At 41.4% G+C, this 18263-nt stretch overlaps 1 protein-coding gene across 10 annotated transcripts in view; it reads left to right on the top strand.

The window, feature by feature from the left end:
* The window catches only part of TENM1 (teneurin transmembrane protein 1), a 453498-nt gene that overhangs the window by 340925 nt on the left and 94310 nt on the right, over nucleotides 1-18263 (top strand). For all 10 annotated transcript variants that reach the window (XM_067471568.1, XM_067471566.1, XM_067471567.1 and 7 more), the window contains 4 exons: nucleotides 2400-2519; nucleotides 5775-6036; nucleotides 6759-7026; nucleotides 14596-14739. In XM_067471568.1, coding sequence (XP_067327669.1) covers nucleotides 2400-2519; nucleotides 5775-6036; nucleotides 6759-7026; nucleotides 14596-14739 — 794 coding nt within the window. The remainder of the gene's footprint in view (nucleotides 1-2399; nucleotides 2520-5774; nucleotides 6037-6758; nucleotides 7027-14595; nucleotides 14740-18263) is intronic.

Genomic DNA, 18263 nt, shown 5'->3' with positions numbered 1-18263 from the left:
AACTACTCAGCAAATGAAACCGACTTGCTCCTCCAGATAATTTTTGAACAAATAAAGAAAGAGCTGTTTCCAGAATTCCTTGGGGGTTCCTCCTGTTTACATCTCTCCAATGCAAGCCCTGTCCATTTATTCCTGCTTTCTGTTCTCTAACAAGTTATCGATCCATAAAAGGACCTTTCTTTTCATCCCGCGACTGCTAAGTTTGCTCCGGAGACTTTGGTGAGGGACTTTGTCAAAAGCCTTTCGAAAGGCCACGTCAGCACCATCTACTGCATCTGCCCTAACCCCCAGGCTTGCTGACACTCTCAGAGAATGTGAGAAAGAAAAGAAAAGAAAAGAAAAGAAAAGAAAAGAAAAGAAAAGAAAAGAAAGAAAGAAAGCCCACCAAGAGAGATTCCTAGCAGGTTGAAAGGACTGCCAATTGGATTTTTTGAGCCTTGGGAAAAAAATACAGTCATCCCTCCACATATTGTGAAAACATAAACCATTAACAATTAACAGCTAATAATTTTATTTTTAAAAAAACTACTATTGGACTGTGGGTTTTATGTCATTTTGAAGCAGCAAGAAACCACACCTTGAATTTATGTAGATACAGTGGTTAGCTGGAGCAAGGCTTCTTGCAACCTCCACAGATGAGTTCCTTTCCCCATCGTACGCCACTTGCTGTCCTCTTTCCCAGTGGAGCCCATTACATGACACACATGTACTTCTGGTTGGATTCCGTCGGAAAAGGGGAGAACAAGTGGCTTATGCTGCTACCGTGGCAATACAGGGGCCTTCCCATGTTGCCTTCAGGATAATGAGGGGAAGCCAGATGGCAACTCCCCCCCCCCCCCCCCAATGTGATAGGATCCTCAGTACGTTGTGTGATGTGGGTCGTAGAGCAAAAGGTTTTCCACACACCCTGCCAGGATGCCATGAATTCACCATTATGTGTGACAAGCCCATGGACCTTTGTGGTGAGGTCCTTAAACTCTTTCTGCCTGAGAAATGTTTAGGCAACCCTGGGTATAAAGGTATATAATATGGATATAAACTCTTTTATGGATAACAAACCAGCATTTGCAAGGCTTGCTAAACAGGCTGACTCTCTTTTTTATGAAGTAGAGATGAATCATCTTCTGCCGAGTCCATGTAAACGCTGCACAACAAATTTGTGTAAATGTCGAAAACAGCCACTAGGTGGCATTCAGAAATCTTTTACTGTTGCCAAATTTTTTGAACCCCCAACACTGAGTTAAAGAGACCCCACTTGGGGTCAGGACTGACACTTTAAAAAGATGTGAGCTAAAGGGTCCCAGTTATATGTGTAATTATAATAATATTAATAATAATAATAAATTTATTTATTTATAACCTGCCCTATCTTGCCTGTGGGACTCGGGGAGGTTTCCAATAAAAGACACAAACATTCAATGCCAATAACACAAATAAACGGATAAACTCAAAAACAATAAATAAGAACATGCCAATATAATGACAGTATAAAACTTTTAATAGTAGATCTCTAAAACAACAAAAAATAGGAATATAATCTAGGAAGATATATATTATATATGTCTTGAGAAGATATGTCTCCTACCAAAGGAAAGGGTTTAATGACTCATAATTAAGGTTTGGCTTAAAGGCTGCAATAGATTCACTGAGATTACAAGTACTAGCCAAAGCAGTCTTCATAAACCTGCCATATATACAATATTGGTTCTGGAAAAGGAAAATATATTAAAGTTTCTCTGAGTTGCAGTACATTAATAGGTCAATGTCATTTACAGTGTAAATATTATATACCTCCAAGTTGGCTTTGATGTATGGTGATGCTCTCCTATGGTCTTCTCAGTTATTCATTTTTGGCATTGTCTTGTTCAAAGCATTAAAAGATGTGAATTGCTGAAGTTCACCCAGTGGGTTTGCATCACTAGTAAAGGTAAAGTTTCCCCTGGCATTAAGTCTAGTTGCGTCCAACTCTAGGGGGTGGTGCTCATCTCCATTTCTAAGTCAAAGAGCCAGCATTGTCCGTAGACACCTCCATGGTCATGTGGCTGTCATGACTGCATGGAGCACCGTTACCTTCCCACTGCAGCAGTACCTATTGATCTGCTCACATTTCCATGTTTTCGAACTGCTAAGTTGGCAGAAGCTGGGGCTAACAGCGGAAGCTCACCCCACTCCCTGGATTCGAACCGCCAACCTTTTGGTCATCTATTTCATCTCAGTGATTTAACCCACTGCCTTTTGCATTGCTAAGCTGCGATTAAATCCCTGGTCTCCCAGTCTCCTTGTCCAGTACTCAAACCACTACACCACACTGTCTCCGTCATGGTATAAATATCATACAGGCCATAGATCCCTCAGTGTCTTCCTTTAACCTTGGATCTGTTCTCTTTGTCTCGATGCAGGCGTGCTTGTGTTGTCCGAGGACAGGTAGTCGCGGTAGATGGGACGCCATTGGTTGGGGTGAATGTGAGCTTCCAGCACCACAGCGATTATGGTTACACCATCAGCCGGCAAGATGGAAGGTAAGGCATCCCTTGAGCCACAATATCTGGAGAGCTTGGTTTCATTTTAGCTATACACATAGTTGATACATACATATGGAAAAACCCAAACTGTCTGTCACCCAATTTGAAAAAGAAATAAAATGAGATGACTCGTCTGCTTTGCAACTGATTAATTAATTGATTAAACTTCAATTAATTCCCCTATCTGAGACATTCAAAGAAGTTCGACACAATTTAAATGTAGAAAAATTACCATCCCTGGTTAAGAAAGAGACCTCCCTTCGGTATTTTACATTTTTTGTATTATTATACTTGCTAGGCTAGTAATGCATCGGAGAAAAACAGGTTGGAAGAAGTAAACAAGTGTGCGCTTAATGCAAAACTCCTGGACGGAAATTTCTCCTCCCTGATTAGAGCGAGACCCTACCGATTAATCAGCTGAGCCAATTAAAACTTGCAGATGTAGGGGATTTCATGGTATGATTTTTCTTGACTGCATCAGCAGCGTAAATAGTGTAAAGCTGCAAGTAAATAATCCATGGCAATGCTGAGCCTCGTAAGTAATGGCGCTAATGTGCATTCCATCTTTCCGGTGATTTTAAAGTGTCGAAGTAGCAAGTTATCTAATTATGATTTCTGATTTACCTATCTCTTGACGGAGCTGGAGCATTAAAATGCGCTCAGATGTATGCACACGCAACTATTCCTGTGTATCATTGAGGGGGAATGTGATGGAATATGCATAATTAGGCCTGACTCCCGATCACAGTTCATTACCATCAAAGGGTTTTGTAAGAGGTGCATCCAGTAATGGAGTGAAGTATCTATTTACGCTGCCTTACGCTACCCGACTATACATGTTAGAGTCTTCCGATAATAAGGGACCATATCAATTCCTCTGCCTAATATAATTTTATGCCCCATACCTCTCCTGCAATCCAGAGAGGAGTTCTCTGTCATAGGCCACCAGCTCAGTTATAAATACAAGTGCGGCACATGACAAAATGATCCAGCGCAGAGCAATCTCTCTCCAAAATCCCAGCCCTTCGGTTCCATTTTTCCTCTTCCTCTCAGTTTGATTTCCCATTTCTCAAAACTCAATCATAAAGCATGCTTTGCTGAGCTTTGCACAGGTTCTTTCCCAGAATGGCATTTGCTTTGAGGAGGAGGATTTGCGTGTTTCTGCAAACCTTTCGTTCCCCCAAGTAGTTTGGTTTTCCCTACTGATACCACTTCAATAATGGATTGAAGAGGTATCATCTCTCCTCTCAAAGAGAATGTTCAATTTTTTTGTTATTATGCTGCCCTTTCACACTATCTATATAAATAAAAATGTAATGTTCATTTGTGGGGTTAACACAACTCAAAAACCACAGAGCCAGTTAACACCAAATTTGGACACAATACACCTATCAGGCCAACAAGTGACTGTCACTCATAAAAACAGTGAAAAACACAGCAGAGGGGACTTAAAATCCAAAATAGCAAAAAGATGCTACAGCACATTTGCAAAAATGACTCCCCCAGCAAAGAAAATGCACAATAGCATATCCACACTCTCTTTCAGACTACAGCTCCCAGCATCCCCTAGACCAGGCCCTTTAGGAGAGGATTATAATGAATCGCACTGCTGTACCACCAAATTATAAAGATCACACAGCAGCCTACAAAATTATAACAATGACACCACTCCAGAAAAGCTCATCAAAATTATAGAGGGAGAATAGTTGTTGGACCAACTGTCTATTTAACAGTTGGGAACTGGGAACCACTGGAACTGAGAGACTTAAAAAAATTCTTTAAAAGGTTTCCGCTGCCACCGTATTACTAAAGACCAGGCTGAGGTACTATTGAGAGGTTGTTCAGTAACACACTTTGTGTTACTCTAGATTTCTTAGAGGCTGGTAAAAAGCTGACTTGAATAACACTTTTACCACAAGGGTATTCACATTGAGGCTGGTATAAGTTGGTAAAAATAACAAGAACCTTTATTGAACAGACTTGGATATTTCAGGTACAAATGCTTAATGGTTTCAGTAAAAAATCTGGCATACAAAGCTTATGGTTACATTTGAGAAGAGATCTTAAAAACTTCTGGGTTTCAAGTCTTAAAAGTTACAGCACAGAAAATTACTTCAGGAAATGAATCTCTGAAAGTAACTCCCACAAAAATCCCCCTTAGGAAAGTAGCCAAAACCTGAACTAGCCTTCCTTAAGGAAAAGAACAGACCACTGACAGGGTTCTGCTCCCACACAGTATTCTAGCTATACTTCTCTATAGCTACCCTGAATACTAAACAAAAGACTGACCCAAAGTCCTTCTTCAAAACTCCAAACTGCTCTCGCTAACACCCTTTCCAACTCCAACTCTCAACTCTCCAACTGGCAATCTGAGAACTCAAGCCTCAGTTTAAAAGTCACTTTTTTCCTTCAATTAATCAATCAATCAGTGGTCATATATTGCTGGTTAAGAACTGCTCAGTAATAATCTGGCATACTTTGGACCCATTGTGCATAGCAGAGTGGCTTAATGTAAAATACACCACATATATTTCATGTTTCATTAGCCTACACACTGCCTTGCCAGAGAAAGAAAATATGCCATGCATAAAGAGCAAGTAGTTTACTCTTCGTAAATCCAGAACAACATATGTACAGTGTGATAAGTTGTATCAACTCATATAAAGTCCTTTTATGAGAAACCTAAAATGGTATTTCTTTTGTCCATGTGGATAAACTCCTTCAGCAGCTCATGAAGCGAGAGCGCACTCCAAACTCTGTCTCTCTTTGCTTCTCTCTTCTCTCTCTGCAGCTGCATAGCTTGAGCCTGAACAAAAATGTAACAATATCCAAAAGTTCCAGGCTTAGCCTGCTCTCCAAGCGTAACCCAACCAATCAGCTTTGTGCATCTTATTTAACAATTCACACACACAAACGCGCACACACACATACTTACACACTCACTGATTTCTTACATGCTCCAACAGAGTGGACATAACTCCAAGTAGAACTATGTGTGGATCTAACCCAACAGAAATTTAAAGTACTGTTTTCTTACAAACCACCTTGAGAGCTGCAATGGAATTATGCAGATGTTTTCACTGGTGACAAAATGAAAAAGAAATAGTAATAATAAAGCCATTCCATGATTGTGAAGACAGTATGAAAGGAAAATGGAAAAATGTTTAATGGAAGCATCAAGTTGGAAACAAGTGATTTATTTTTGAACTGTTTTGAAATCAAATTAAAACAAGATGTGTTTTCTTGTTTCAGTTTTGACCTAGTGGCTATTGGAGGCATCTCGGTCACTCTGCTCTTTGATAGATCTCCATTTCTTTCTGTGAAAAGGACCCTTTGGTTGTCCTGGAATAGGTTTATTGTGGTTGACAAAGTAGTCATGCAAAGAACAGAGGTGGAGCCACCCTCTTGTGACATCGCAAACTTCATCAGCCCAAATCCGATTGTCCTTCCTTTCCCTTTGACATCATTTGGAGGATCGTGTCCAGAACGGGGAACCATCATACCAGAGCTACAGGTGGGAAAAATCCAAGCAGAATCACGTTGCTGCGAGAACAGTTGCGAATATCTGGGCAGGGGGAGTATTTTGTGAAAGTACCATAGTTTTGTGTCCTGGTACCCTGCCGGAAAGCCCAGGAGGGCATATTGACCCCACCCCCAAAAAAACACGTGCTTTCTGGGGTGTGTGCAGACTTCAACCTGGGTGCAATTGCATTTTAAAAACCCAATTGCTCCTGGGTAAAGGGCTATGTCAAACCACCCTTTTTGTGGGGGTTGTGGGGTTGTCTTGAGTTTCTTTGACTCCAGGAGCTGACGAAACTCTAGACAGCTATGTGGATGGGCACCAGCAGTCACACAACGTGATACCTGATCCCCATCTACACAGCACCCACAGCTGGAAAGACCCGGATCTTCTGAAAGACTCGGGTCTTTCCAGCTGAGAAATTAATTTGGCACAAAGCAGGGTTTTCCTGCTTTGTCCCAAAAGCATTTGTTTTTACGTGGGGCGTCGTTTGGATGCTCCACATGAAAACACGAGAGGGTGCGCACTTTAGGTGCTGCCTGGATGTGCCCTGAGATGAATTCACCATTAAGTAATCACAATCCTCTGCTTAATTTGAGGCAATAATGATAATTATACTCCCAAGCGGGGCATTACCTGAGCCACCAAAACAGCCTGACATATGGTTTTCTCCAGTGTGTTTTGCAGTGACTTAAACATGCACAACTGTTTTCTAGGTGGTTCAGGAAGAAATCCCCATCCCTTACAGCTTTGTGAAGCTCAGCTACTTGAGCAGTCGGACGTCAGGATACAAGACCTTGCTGTGGATTATTCTAACCCATTCCATCATTCCTCCGGGAATGACAAAAGTGCACCTTACTGTCACTATCGAAGGGCGACTGGCTCAGAAATCCTTCCCTGCTACCACCAACATGGTCTACACCTTCGCTTGGAATAAGACTGATATTTATGGCCAAAAGGTGTCTGGTTTGGCAGAAGCAATGGGTAAGCCTAGTTTCTATATATAAAAAGCAAGGAAACAGTCTTCATTATGTATTTACTATATTTCTATCCTGCCTTTCTCCCAATATAGACACTTGAGGTTATGATGAAAGTATTACATATCACACAAGCAGTATAATTTCTGAGTGTCCTTTGTTCTGTTCATGCTGAAAGATTTGAGACCCTTCCACACTACAAAATTATAGTACCATGATTTCTCTTTAACTATCGCTCTAGACAAAAAGAATACCGATTCATTTTAACAACAAGCTCTTGCCATCCATAGGATTGGTATTTCATCCTTCCTCACTGTACAGTCCCATGTTTGAACAGCATAAATATTTATATGTACAGTATAAGATATTTTAAAAATATACTTCATCTATACCTTTGAGCTTCTAAATTTACAGAGCGCTGGTTGCAGCCAAGCTTTAGAAAAAGTGAAAATAGAGTCTCGTTGAACCAGAATATGATACTGTCTACTTAGTAGGCTTGTACATTTTGGGAGAATCACTATCTGTTTCTGCTTGCTGGATACCGGAAGCCCCCCATATCCGTTTTCTTGCGCCTCCCAAAAACTAGTGTGCTGCCAAATAGGTGTTTTCGTTCTACATCCAAAAACCCCCTGCTCTTTTCAGCCCATTGGCAGCAAATACCTTTCTGACCGCATCTTGGCCTACGAGCCCACGAGGACCTTGAGATCGTCTGGGGAGGCCCTTCTCTCGATCCCGCCTGCATCACAGGCACGGCTGGCGGGGACGAGGGAGAGGGCCTTCTCGGTGGTGGCCCCCCGGCTGTGGAACACTCTCCCGGCACACATCAGACAGGCGCCCTCCCTCATGTCCTTTCGAAAAAGCCTTAAGACCTGGCTGTTCGAGAGGGCATTTAATTAAGTGCTAAGCAACAACATTACGGTAATGAGAACTGGAATGGTATAAGGAAAATGAGACTGGCTATGATTCTATTAAGAGACGAAGCGGATTTTTATGTAGTTTGTATTTGTTGTATAGTCATATGTTGTTGATACTGGCCTCTGTAACTGTCTTTTTATGTGTACTGTACACCGCCATGAGTCGCCCGTAAGGGCTGAGAATGGCGGTCAATAAGTGCATCTAATAAATAAATAAATAAATAAATAAATAAATAAATATATGAAGCTCCCCTTTCCCCTGAGAGCCTTTCCTTTCTTCTCTTTAAGGGAGCCTGGGTGTCAGCAACGGGGTTAAGAAAGCACCCTATTCAGCCCATTATGGGGGTTGGGACATTTCCCACAGGCTCCCCTTCCATATCCTTCATTAAGACCTGGATTTTAAAAAGCATCCATTAAGATACCACTCTTTCTGGACCCTTTACCTTCTGTTTGTAGAGGAGATTGGGTTTAATGCTTCTTAAAACTGTTTTGACTTTAGAGAGGTAGGTGCATGAGCTTTCTCTCCCAGCTCCACACAGTTTTCCAAGGTATTTTAAGGAGGCCCAGGGAAGGAAGAGCGATGAACCCAAGCTCAGTGGAGCTATCCTCCCTGGACTACCTTAAAAATCCCCTCTGTTTTCTCTATTGCCTGCCTGCAATGTCTATTCTGCTTGGAGGTTTGCCTCCTTAAAGCTGTTTCTACTTTCTACTCTAGAGGAGAGGTAGGCTTCTCTTTTTGTTTGCTGGGATTACTATTATTAATTATTATTATTATCTTTTAGAAGTATTTTCTGAAGGAGAGGAAGGGAAGGAGGGGGAAAAAAGCCTCCAAATGCACACATGCGCACACCCCACCCACCGTCCCTCAGGTCCCCAACTCCCAGTCAGTCCCACTAAATAAAAAGAATCAGGAAAATAAAGGAAAATCAAAAAGAGTAAGCTGTGATGCTGAATAAGTGGTCCCTTTTCAGATGGGAATCCATGACAGCTGGCTCTTGCTGTTTTGGGCACCCAAACAAAACAAATAAGCCGAATGCCCGAAGGGACCGGCTAAAAACGGATCCATGCACAAGTCTACTATTTAGACCTGGCTACATGATGCCTTTCTTCTGCCAACCTAGCAGTTCGAAAACATGCAAATGTGAGTAGATCAATAGGTACCGCTCCGGCGGGAAGGTAACAACGCTCCATGCAGTCATGCCGGCCACATGACCTTGGAGGTGTCTATGGACAACGGCGGCTCTTCGGCTTAGAAATGGAGATGAGCACCACACCCCAGAGTCGGACATGACTGGACTTAATGTCAGGGGACTACCTTTACCTTTACCTACATGATGCCTTCAGTAACTGTAAAGAGACCCAAATGACTCTCTCACAGAAGTCTTGACCAACTATCATGTTGGCAGATGACATAACCAAGCATTGCTATTTGCACTGTGCTAACTTGTTATAGTTGCTGACTTTGTCCAATGTCAGAGTAACGATTTACAAATACTATTATATATATTTTTAATCCATGGATTCAGTAGGAGGTCGGCCATGGGATGACACCATCCCTTGTGATTTCACTACTAACACCTTAATAGAATTGAACTACTTGGAAATACCATCATGAAGATTTGGCCACATATAAAAACTATGTTGTACATTCCCATTTCATCCTTCCGTGACAGATGCCCCTGTTTGGGTTAGCTCAAGAAGTGCCTCTAAGCCCAGGTAACTAGGCACTCAGCAGGCACGCTGTCCGGTTGAATTAACACAATTTTAAATGGCACTTAAAAAGTGTCGACATCTGAAAATCTTGTTTTATTTTACTGTCTCTCAGTTCTTGTAAAATCCCTTCCTCTCATTCACATCTTTTATGCACGCCAGAGATGAGCAAAAATGAAAAATTAGGCAATATACTGCCATCTGGGGGTAGCCGTAAAAAAAATCATAGTTTCAGACACTAATCAAAACAGAACCAGCAATGGTAAAATACAGAGGAATATGGGGTTCTTTTATCCCTTTCTCTTCACCTCTGACAAGTGGGATCTTCCTATTCAATAGGGCAATGAATCTGCTCTGAATTTTTTTCCAGGGTATGGAGAAACCACACAAAGTGTTGGGTCCTACCCTCAAAGCTCTCCGATATAGGTAGATAGACAGACATATGCACACATATATACGCACAAAAAGGTGATGATATATAAAGCAGAGAGTGTTTGAGGACCGGGACATCCGTAGGGATACCAAGGTGCTTGTTTATAAAGCTATTGTCCTCCCAACCCTGCTATATGCTTGCGAGACATGGACTATCTACAGACATCACATGCAACTTCTGGAACGATTCCGTCAGTGGATTGTTGTAGGTTTTTCCGGGCTATATGGCCATGTTCTGGAGGCAATTTTTCTCCTGACGTTTCGCCTGCATCTATGGCAAGCATCCTCAAAGGTAGTGAGGTCTGTTGGAAGTAGGAAAATGGGTTTATATATCTGTGGAATGACCAGGGTAATGTTTCAGCTGATCACCTTGATTTGCATTCAATTGCCTGGAAGCGCCTGGGGGAAATCTCTTGTTGAGAGTTAATATAAACCTCGTGATATGCCTGGGTTTTTGAAGACCCACTGCTGGGCAGATAACATTGGACTGGATGGACCAATAACCTCACTCAGAGAGCCAACTTCTTCTCTTTCCAGAATATGCTGTTCATTTGCCCTTACTGGATATATTTTTATTTTGTTGCTTAGAGTTTCCTCACCTCACCAAAAGAGGAGAGATGCTTATGTAAAAGCCAAGCACTTCCCTGTCAGAGCAGAGAGCAATTATCATCTCTGGTTTTCAGGGGATCTTTTCCTCATCGCGCCTCCACTCTTGAATCTCTGCAGGCGGCACATTCCCTCCAGGCGCACAGTGGTCCTTCTAGGATCTGGGGCACATCAGCCCTGGCAGCAGCAATTTATTTTACATTCTTCACCATAACGAAATAAAAAAATACTTTGATGTATTGGGTGGGGCTTTATTTTCCTGAGATTAAGTTTGTGGCTTCCTTTCCACTGTTTGTATTGACTTGTGAAGTTTGAGGAGAGTCACTACTTTTCGTTTCTGCTGCAAAGGGCAGAATATACACATCTTTCTAAAGAGTGTTTTGAAATTGCAACTCCACACATCTTAGCCAGCATGGCCATTGCCTACCAGTTTGCTACCAGGCACAATTCGAAGTGCGGGCTTTAGCCCAGTGGTTCTCAACCTTTCTAATGCAGCGACCCCTTAATACAGTTCCTCATGTGGTGGTGACCCCCAACCATAAAATTACTTTTGTTGCTACTTCATAACTGTAATGTTGCTATTGTTATAAATCGTAATGTAAATATCTGATATGCAGGGTGTATTTTCATTCACTGGATCAATCTGGGCACAAATACCCCATACACCCAAATCTGAATACTGGTGGGGTTGGGGGGAGTCATTTGTCATTTGGGAGTTTCTGGGATTTATAGTTCAGCTACAATTAAAGAGCATCCTGAACTCCACCATTGATGGAATTGAACCAAATTTGGCACACAGAACTCCCATGAACAAGAGAAAATACTGGCAGGGTTTGGTGGGCATTGACCTTGAGTTTTGGAGTTGTAGTTCACCTACATCCAGAGAGCACTGTGGACTCCAACAATGGTGGATGCGGACCAAATTTGGCACGAATATTCCATATGCCCAAATGTGAACACTGGTGGAGTTTGGGGAAAATAGACATTGATCTTTGGGATTTGTAATTACTGGGATTTATAGTTTGCATACAAAGAGTTTTCTGAACTCCACCAGCGATAGAATTGGGCCAAACTTTACACACGGAACCTCCTTGACCAACAGAAAATACTGTGTTTTCTGATGGTCTTCAGCGACCCCTCTGACACTTCCTCGCAACACCCCCAGGGGTCCCAACCCCCAGGTTGAGAAACACTGCTTTAGCTTATAAAGCCCTAAATGGTTCTGGCCCAACGTACATGTCCGAATGCATCTCCCCTTATGAACCATCTAGGACCTTAAGATCATCTGGGGAGGCCCTGCTCTTATTACCGCCTTCGTCACAAGTACGTTTGGCAGAGACAATTGACAGGGCCTTCTCGGTGGTGGCCCCTCGGCTGTGGAATGCCCTCCCTATAGATATGAGATCGGCCACCTCCCTTTTAACATTCCAGAAAAAAGTCAAGACGTGGCTTTTTGAACAAGCGTTTCCAAATGCAGAGTAACTGGCACAGGAAACTGGAACGACTAGACAATGAGTCCGGACAACGTTTTTATCAAGGAGACACTATGAATTTATATTTTATTGATTTGTTTAGTTTTTATTATATGTTATGTTTTTAATTGTGTTTATGATATTGTAAGCATTTAATTTTGCCCTGTTAACCACCTTTAGTCGCCTATGGGATGAGAAAGGTGGTATACAAATACAGTAAATAAATAAAATAATAAATAAATAAGAGATAGCTGTGGTCAATCGAGCAACATGTTTCCCCCATTCTTAACATATGACCCCTGTTTATTTGTTTATTATGAGATGACATGATGTAGTGGTTTGAGTATTGAATTATGACTCTGGAAACCAGAGTTTTAATCGCTGTTCTGTCATGAAAACCCATGGGTTCCTTTTGCTTCTGAGAAAGGAAAGTAAATCCCTTCTGAACAAATCCTATCAAGAAAATCTTGTGATAGAGTTCCACCTCAGGGTTGCGATAAGTCAAAATGACATAAAAACATCAATATTTATATCCTGTCTTTTATCCAAAGATTTCAATAAAATAAGTCTAGCAAATTTGAAACAATAGTGAAGACATTGTTGAAGGCTTTCATGGCTGTGTTGTTGTAGGTTTTTTCGGGCTATATGGCCATGTTCTAGAGGCATTCTCTCCTGACGTTTCGCCTGCATCTATGGCAAGCATCCTCAGAGGTTGTGAGGTCTGAGACCTCACAACCTCTGAGGATGCTTGCCATAGATGCGGGCGAAACATCAGAAGAGAATGCCTCTAGAACATGGCCATATAGCCTGAAAAAAACTACAACAACCCAATAGTGAGGACAATTTGAAAAAGAAACACAGTATAGCTGGGAATGCAGGAACACGTTTGCAAATTGTTGGACAGCGCTCATTCATTTTTGAATGTTGCAATGCTTGGAAGCCGTTCCAGAAAGGATACATGAATGCAAAGTTGGATATTAAATGTATTTATTCATACATATGGTTTTCAAGAAAATGTGTTTTAAAATATCAACAAATCTTAATATCACTGTTTGTTAATGATAAAAAGGCAACAGTTTCCTTGTAATAATTAGAAAGAAAGAAAAATAGCCATAACTATTGGTCAGTAAAAACTCAATTGTAATTCATGCAGTTGTAAATGGGGTCTACAACTGAGGTAGGTTTCATGCAGATAGACCTTAAAATGGCTGAGGACTGAGCCTTTAAAGTTTCCCATTGTAGCCGATGGACCAAATCTCTGCTGAATGAAATGGAAAACACTCCTCCCCTTTTGGGTAACTTTCTGGTAAACAAATGAGGGCTCAGACGAAAATTGACCCCAAAATGGGAGACTTTTGGCCCAAATGCACATGCCTAATGGTTGTTCGTAAAACCAGTTAGGCACTAAAATATTTCATGAATTATCATGTTTTCATTTCACATTGAAATCGCAGCAACATCAGCACCCATTGGGCACCCTATATATTCTGTCGCGCGCTGGGCCTGTAACGTATACTTTAAGCCCAGTGGGAAGCCAGGGGTGCCTCAAAGAGAGGTTCTCAGGGATTTTTCTGAAGTGATGGTCTTTAGAGTCTTTAATGATACAACAAAGTCTTTATTATGGAACAAACAACAAATCTTCAATGGTTCAAACAACACTTCAAGGCTTTCTTAGTCTAGTCCTCAATGGACTGGTACCTGACTTTGATTAACTAAACTTTCTCTGTAGGAAAAACTCTTTTTAACCTCTCCCAGGCTGCTTTCTATCTATGCCTCATCGGTGTGGGTCCTACTACCGATTCCAAATGCATCTGGGTATTGAGTAGACCTACCAGCCGAGGCTTGTAGATGTTTCAGCTGGAGTTCAGTGGATTTGTAGTGCTGTCCTCCCTCAGAGAATTCTTTGAAGACTTCAGGGCTGTTTTCCTTCTGATTGCTGTGAGGCTGAGAGGCTGTGAGCTTTCAGCCAGAGCCTTGGGACCTTTTCCCTGGAATTTCTGCTTCTGTTTCTCCGGATGTTCTGTTCCCCTGGATGCTCTTGAGAAAAGAAGCTTTTCTACGGGATGAGCTGGTCTATGTCCTATAGTTTAGCTTCCTTATGTGAGACGGCCCAAAAAAAATGGCTCCTTTCCCTCCCAGAGCCCTGAACAAGGGGCGGAACCAAAGCTTAATTATGATGGACAGGAGGCCTGCCCTATGACTGCAACCAGATAACAGAAAGAAAATAAAGTTGGAGCTCCTGGTACAGCCGTACCAACACAATATAGGCACCATCTCTGATTTTGTTTTTGTTTGGAAGTTTTTGGAACGGGAGGGAAACATGCTTCTTTTAATTGATAATGCTAAGCTAGCAAGGTCAAAAGATAATACTTCATTACATCATATACATTATATTACATCATATTAACTACCAAAATATATATTTTTATTATCTCTTTCCAGTGTCAGTGGGTTATGAATATGAGACCTGCCCTGATTTTATTCTTTGGGAAAAGAGGACTGTAACCCTGCAGGGATTTGAGCTGGATGCTTCCAATCTGGGAGGCTGGTCCCTGGACAAACACCATATTTTGAACACACAGAGTGGTAAGTACATTGGTTATTAAACTCTTTTCAGAAAGATGCAGCAGTAGTGATTTGCAGAAACTTTGGGGGAAATCAGAGGAAGGGCTTGTGGGAAATCACGGGAAGAGCTTAAGGTCCTTCCCCTTCTTCTTCTATTTCTTCTTCCGTAATTTGAGCTCAGCTGCCGGAAAAGAACAGCCTGCACTCTGAAACTTCATTAGCAGAAAGGTCAGAAATAATTTACCACTTGATCCCCACTAAAATCTCAAGAAGAGGTCGCATCAGTTTGAGCCATGGAAAATATATGTTTAAGGGTAATGCCACGATTCAAACCTTTAAAAGTCTACTGTAAAGTTCAGGCTGCACTTTTTCACATTGACATTAGAGATGGATGGCAAATTTGTTTCAGGTTAAAAAAGAGTTGGTATCCCTCAAACATGTGGACTGAGAAAGATTTGTATGAAAATGTGTGCAAAATTTTCCAAGAAAGGAATATATATATATATATATATATATATATATATATATAATCTGATAAAGGCACAAGTCAGAATGGGCTTAGATGCCAAAGTCAAAGAATCTCAACAAGGCCGCCATGTGCTCATTCGCACATTTCTAATTGGCATATGGGGAATTGAAAAGGATACGTTTTGAGTGACTTTTTAATTCACGAACTTATTTCGTGCAAACTTGGCAGCAGTCAACTAAACTAGATCATTTGTTCTGCTGGAAGGTAATTGCCAGGGCAAGATGGTGAGAAATGTCATCCGTATGAGCAGAAATAACAGCAAGAATGCAATTAAAACGGCAGCGCCTCCCTTCATTCTTTCCATTCCATTCCTTGGCTGCATCTGTCTGTCTGACCGTTATTCCCTCTGTGGCTATTCTCTTAGTAATATATACAGTATATATATATATATATATATATATATATATATATATGCACCTACCAAAACCATTTTAATTGAAGTCAAATCAAAAGATGTTGTTGTTTTCAATCTCAAAACATTGAGTTCTTTTCCTTGAGCAGGATGTGGAAGGGCTTATCTTTGAAAGCCCTTTCTGGAGCATATACAGAGTGCATTCCTCACTAGGCAGAAACCTCTAACAGTGGTTCTCAACCTGTGGGTCCCCAGGTGTTTTGGCCTACAACTCCCAGAAATCCCAGCTAGTTTACCAACTGTTAGGATTTCTGGTAACTGAAAGCCAAAACATCTGGGGGACCCACAGGTTGAGAGCCACTGATCTCCTCCATTGTCGAATCCAATATCAGAGAACAAAGAACTTTTAAAACAAAACTCTGTTCCGAGATCCCAGGAGGCATCTACAAATTAGAAATGTACGTACTATTGTTCTGTTTATGGTTGCGTGCCTTCCAATCATGTCATTTTGGAAAACCAGAATCTCCATAACCTTTTGGAGAAAAAATGTCATTCACAACCATTTGAAAATCATAACCTTTTGTAAAACTACAATCTTCCAGAGAAGAGCCAAAAACTTGTTTGAGTAAAATCTTCTCTTCAGTGGTATATATCCACATGTACTTACACAAGGCAATTTGGGTCCCAGTTGTTAGACTGATAACCTAGTTTTCTCTGATCTGTTAGGAACAGAGATTATGCCAATGCACAAAATATAGCAGTTCTTCGGAAGTGTTTTGTATCAGTGCCCAAAAATACATCTACTCTCCCATAAAATACCTTGTTTCTATATCATGCTCTCAAGAGACAAAAATAAAGTAGACTTCATTAAAAGTAACGTATCTGGTTTACTCATAACCTTCATGTATTCAGTATACAGGTACATAACTTGTCAATCCAGTTACAGATAGGTTTTGAAGTAGTTGCTCTGTGCAGATAAAACAGGGCATCTTTCTTACAATCAACAGCAACAAGAATTTGCTCTTAACAGTCCAAAGTCCAATGGTGTCTGAGAGTCCAATGAAGTCTAAAATGGAGTCTGAGCTCTGAGCAGTCTCAGATCTGATCATGTGGTCTGCAGCCCCTTCCACAACCTCAAGAAAACATAAACATACATATATAATACAGTAAGCAAAACAGAATCAGTGGAGGCATGAAGAAGGTTGCTACTTCCAACAGTCTTACTTATGGCCTGTTATAGAGTTTCTTGGCAAGATTTGTTCTGGAAGATTTGTCTTTGCCTTCATCTGAGGCTGGAGCGTGTCACTTCCCCAAGGTCACCCAGTGCAACTCCATGGTCAAGTCAGGACTGGAAGCCTAGTCTTCAAAGTAGTAGCCCAATGCTCAAGCCATGGCACCACATTGGCCCAACTATTGAACCGGAGAGATATGGGCCCTATCCATGTGTCACTAACTCTTTGGATCAACATGTTAGGCATTATCTGCCCCATCCTTCCCACAAGAGAAAGCACTGAGCCAGGAAGCACATACAAAGTTGGCACAACATTAATCCTAACCTGCAATGATTCTCATTAATATAGAATTCCCTTTGGTAAGTATGCCTGACAGTCAAGAGACATGGTTTTCAACCATATTCTGTCCTCCTAAAATAGTCTGGGGACAATGGAAACTACATAACATTGGATGGTCCTTTCAATGATGTGGAAGGGTTGCTTTATAAAGCCCAAAAGTGTATTATTATTATTATTATTATTATTATTATTATTATTATTCCACCATTCCTTAACGTAGATAAAATACACACGAGGGCAGTGGCAATTGTTAGTTGTGGATTTTCTTAGTTGTGGATGCAAGATTTGGACATTGTTTTAGAGCACCAGGAGAACCAAAAGCCCTTATTGTTTCTGTTGCCGACTATAAACAAAACCTTTGCACATATTTCAGCTGAGCGGAGTCTTCAGGGAACTGATTATATATTGTTACTTGTGGGAGAAAGATGAAGGGTTCTTCCATTCCACGCTTAGTCACAGACAAAGGCCAACTGCTCCTGTCATTTCGGCAGATCCTTTCCGCTCGAGGAGGAGGTCATTAAGCACCTTGGCGTTTGGCCGAGCTGCTCTTAAAAACTGAAAGAACCCCCAAAGAGATATCCGCATCTTGCCTTATGTTGGTCATAAATAACATGTGAAATATCATTTCTCTGCTCTTTGGATTTGTTATTAGGAGCCAACCCACTATTTGTCTTCCGGGAAAGTTTGTTGTTCTTTTTGCGTTTGTTTTTAAAGTATACATTCATATTTATTCATAAGCCATCTGAAACGTTGACTTAGAAATCCTACTTTGTCTTTTGGTTCTGCTTTACTGGAAATGCAAAAGTCCAGAGTCCCTTTGGCCATTGGTGGGTGATGCGGTTTGTTTTCCAAGAGGATAACAAAGAGCTGTCTCACCATCAGCAGCTTTTCAGTCTCAGACTTGCCTTGTGGAAATGGCCATAAAATATTCACAGGTTTTACCCAGCAAGGGTTGCATTGGTGCCACTTCTTGTAAAGCATTGGCAAGGATGACTGCCTAAGTGCCAAGGCTTTCCGAGGGCCTGCCAGCCCATATTATGGCAAACAGGCCTACCCAAATGGAGGGTGTCCATCTTGGGGGTCCCAGAAGCTG

The sequence above is a fragment of the Anolis sagrei genome, chromosome 10 (assembly GCF_037176765.1).
Source record: "Anolis sagrei isolate rAnoSag1 chromosome 10, rAnoSag1.mat, whole genome shotgun sequence".
NCBI lineage: Eukaryota > Metazoa > Chordata > Lepidosauria > Squamata > Dactyloidae > Anolis > Anolis sagrei.
The sequence above is the reverse complement of the archived record's forward strand: the minus strand, read 5'-3'. Positions and strand labels throughout refer to the sequence as shown.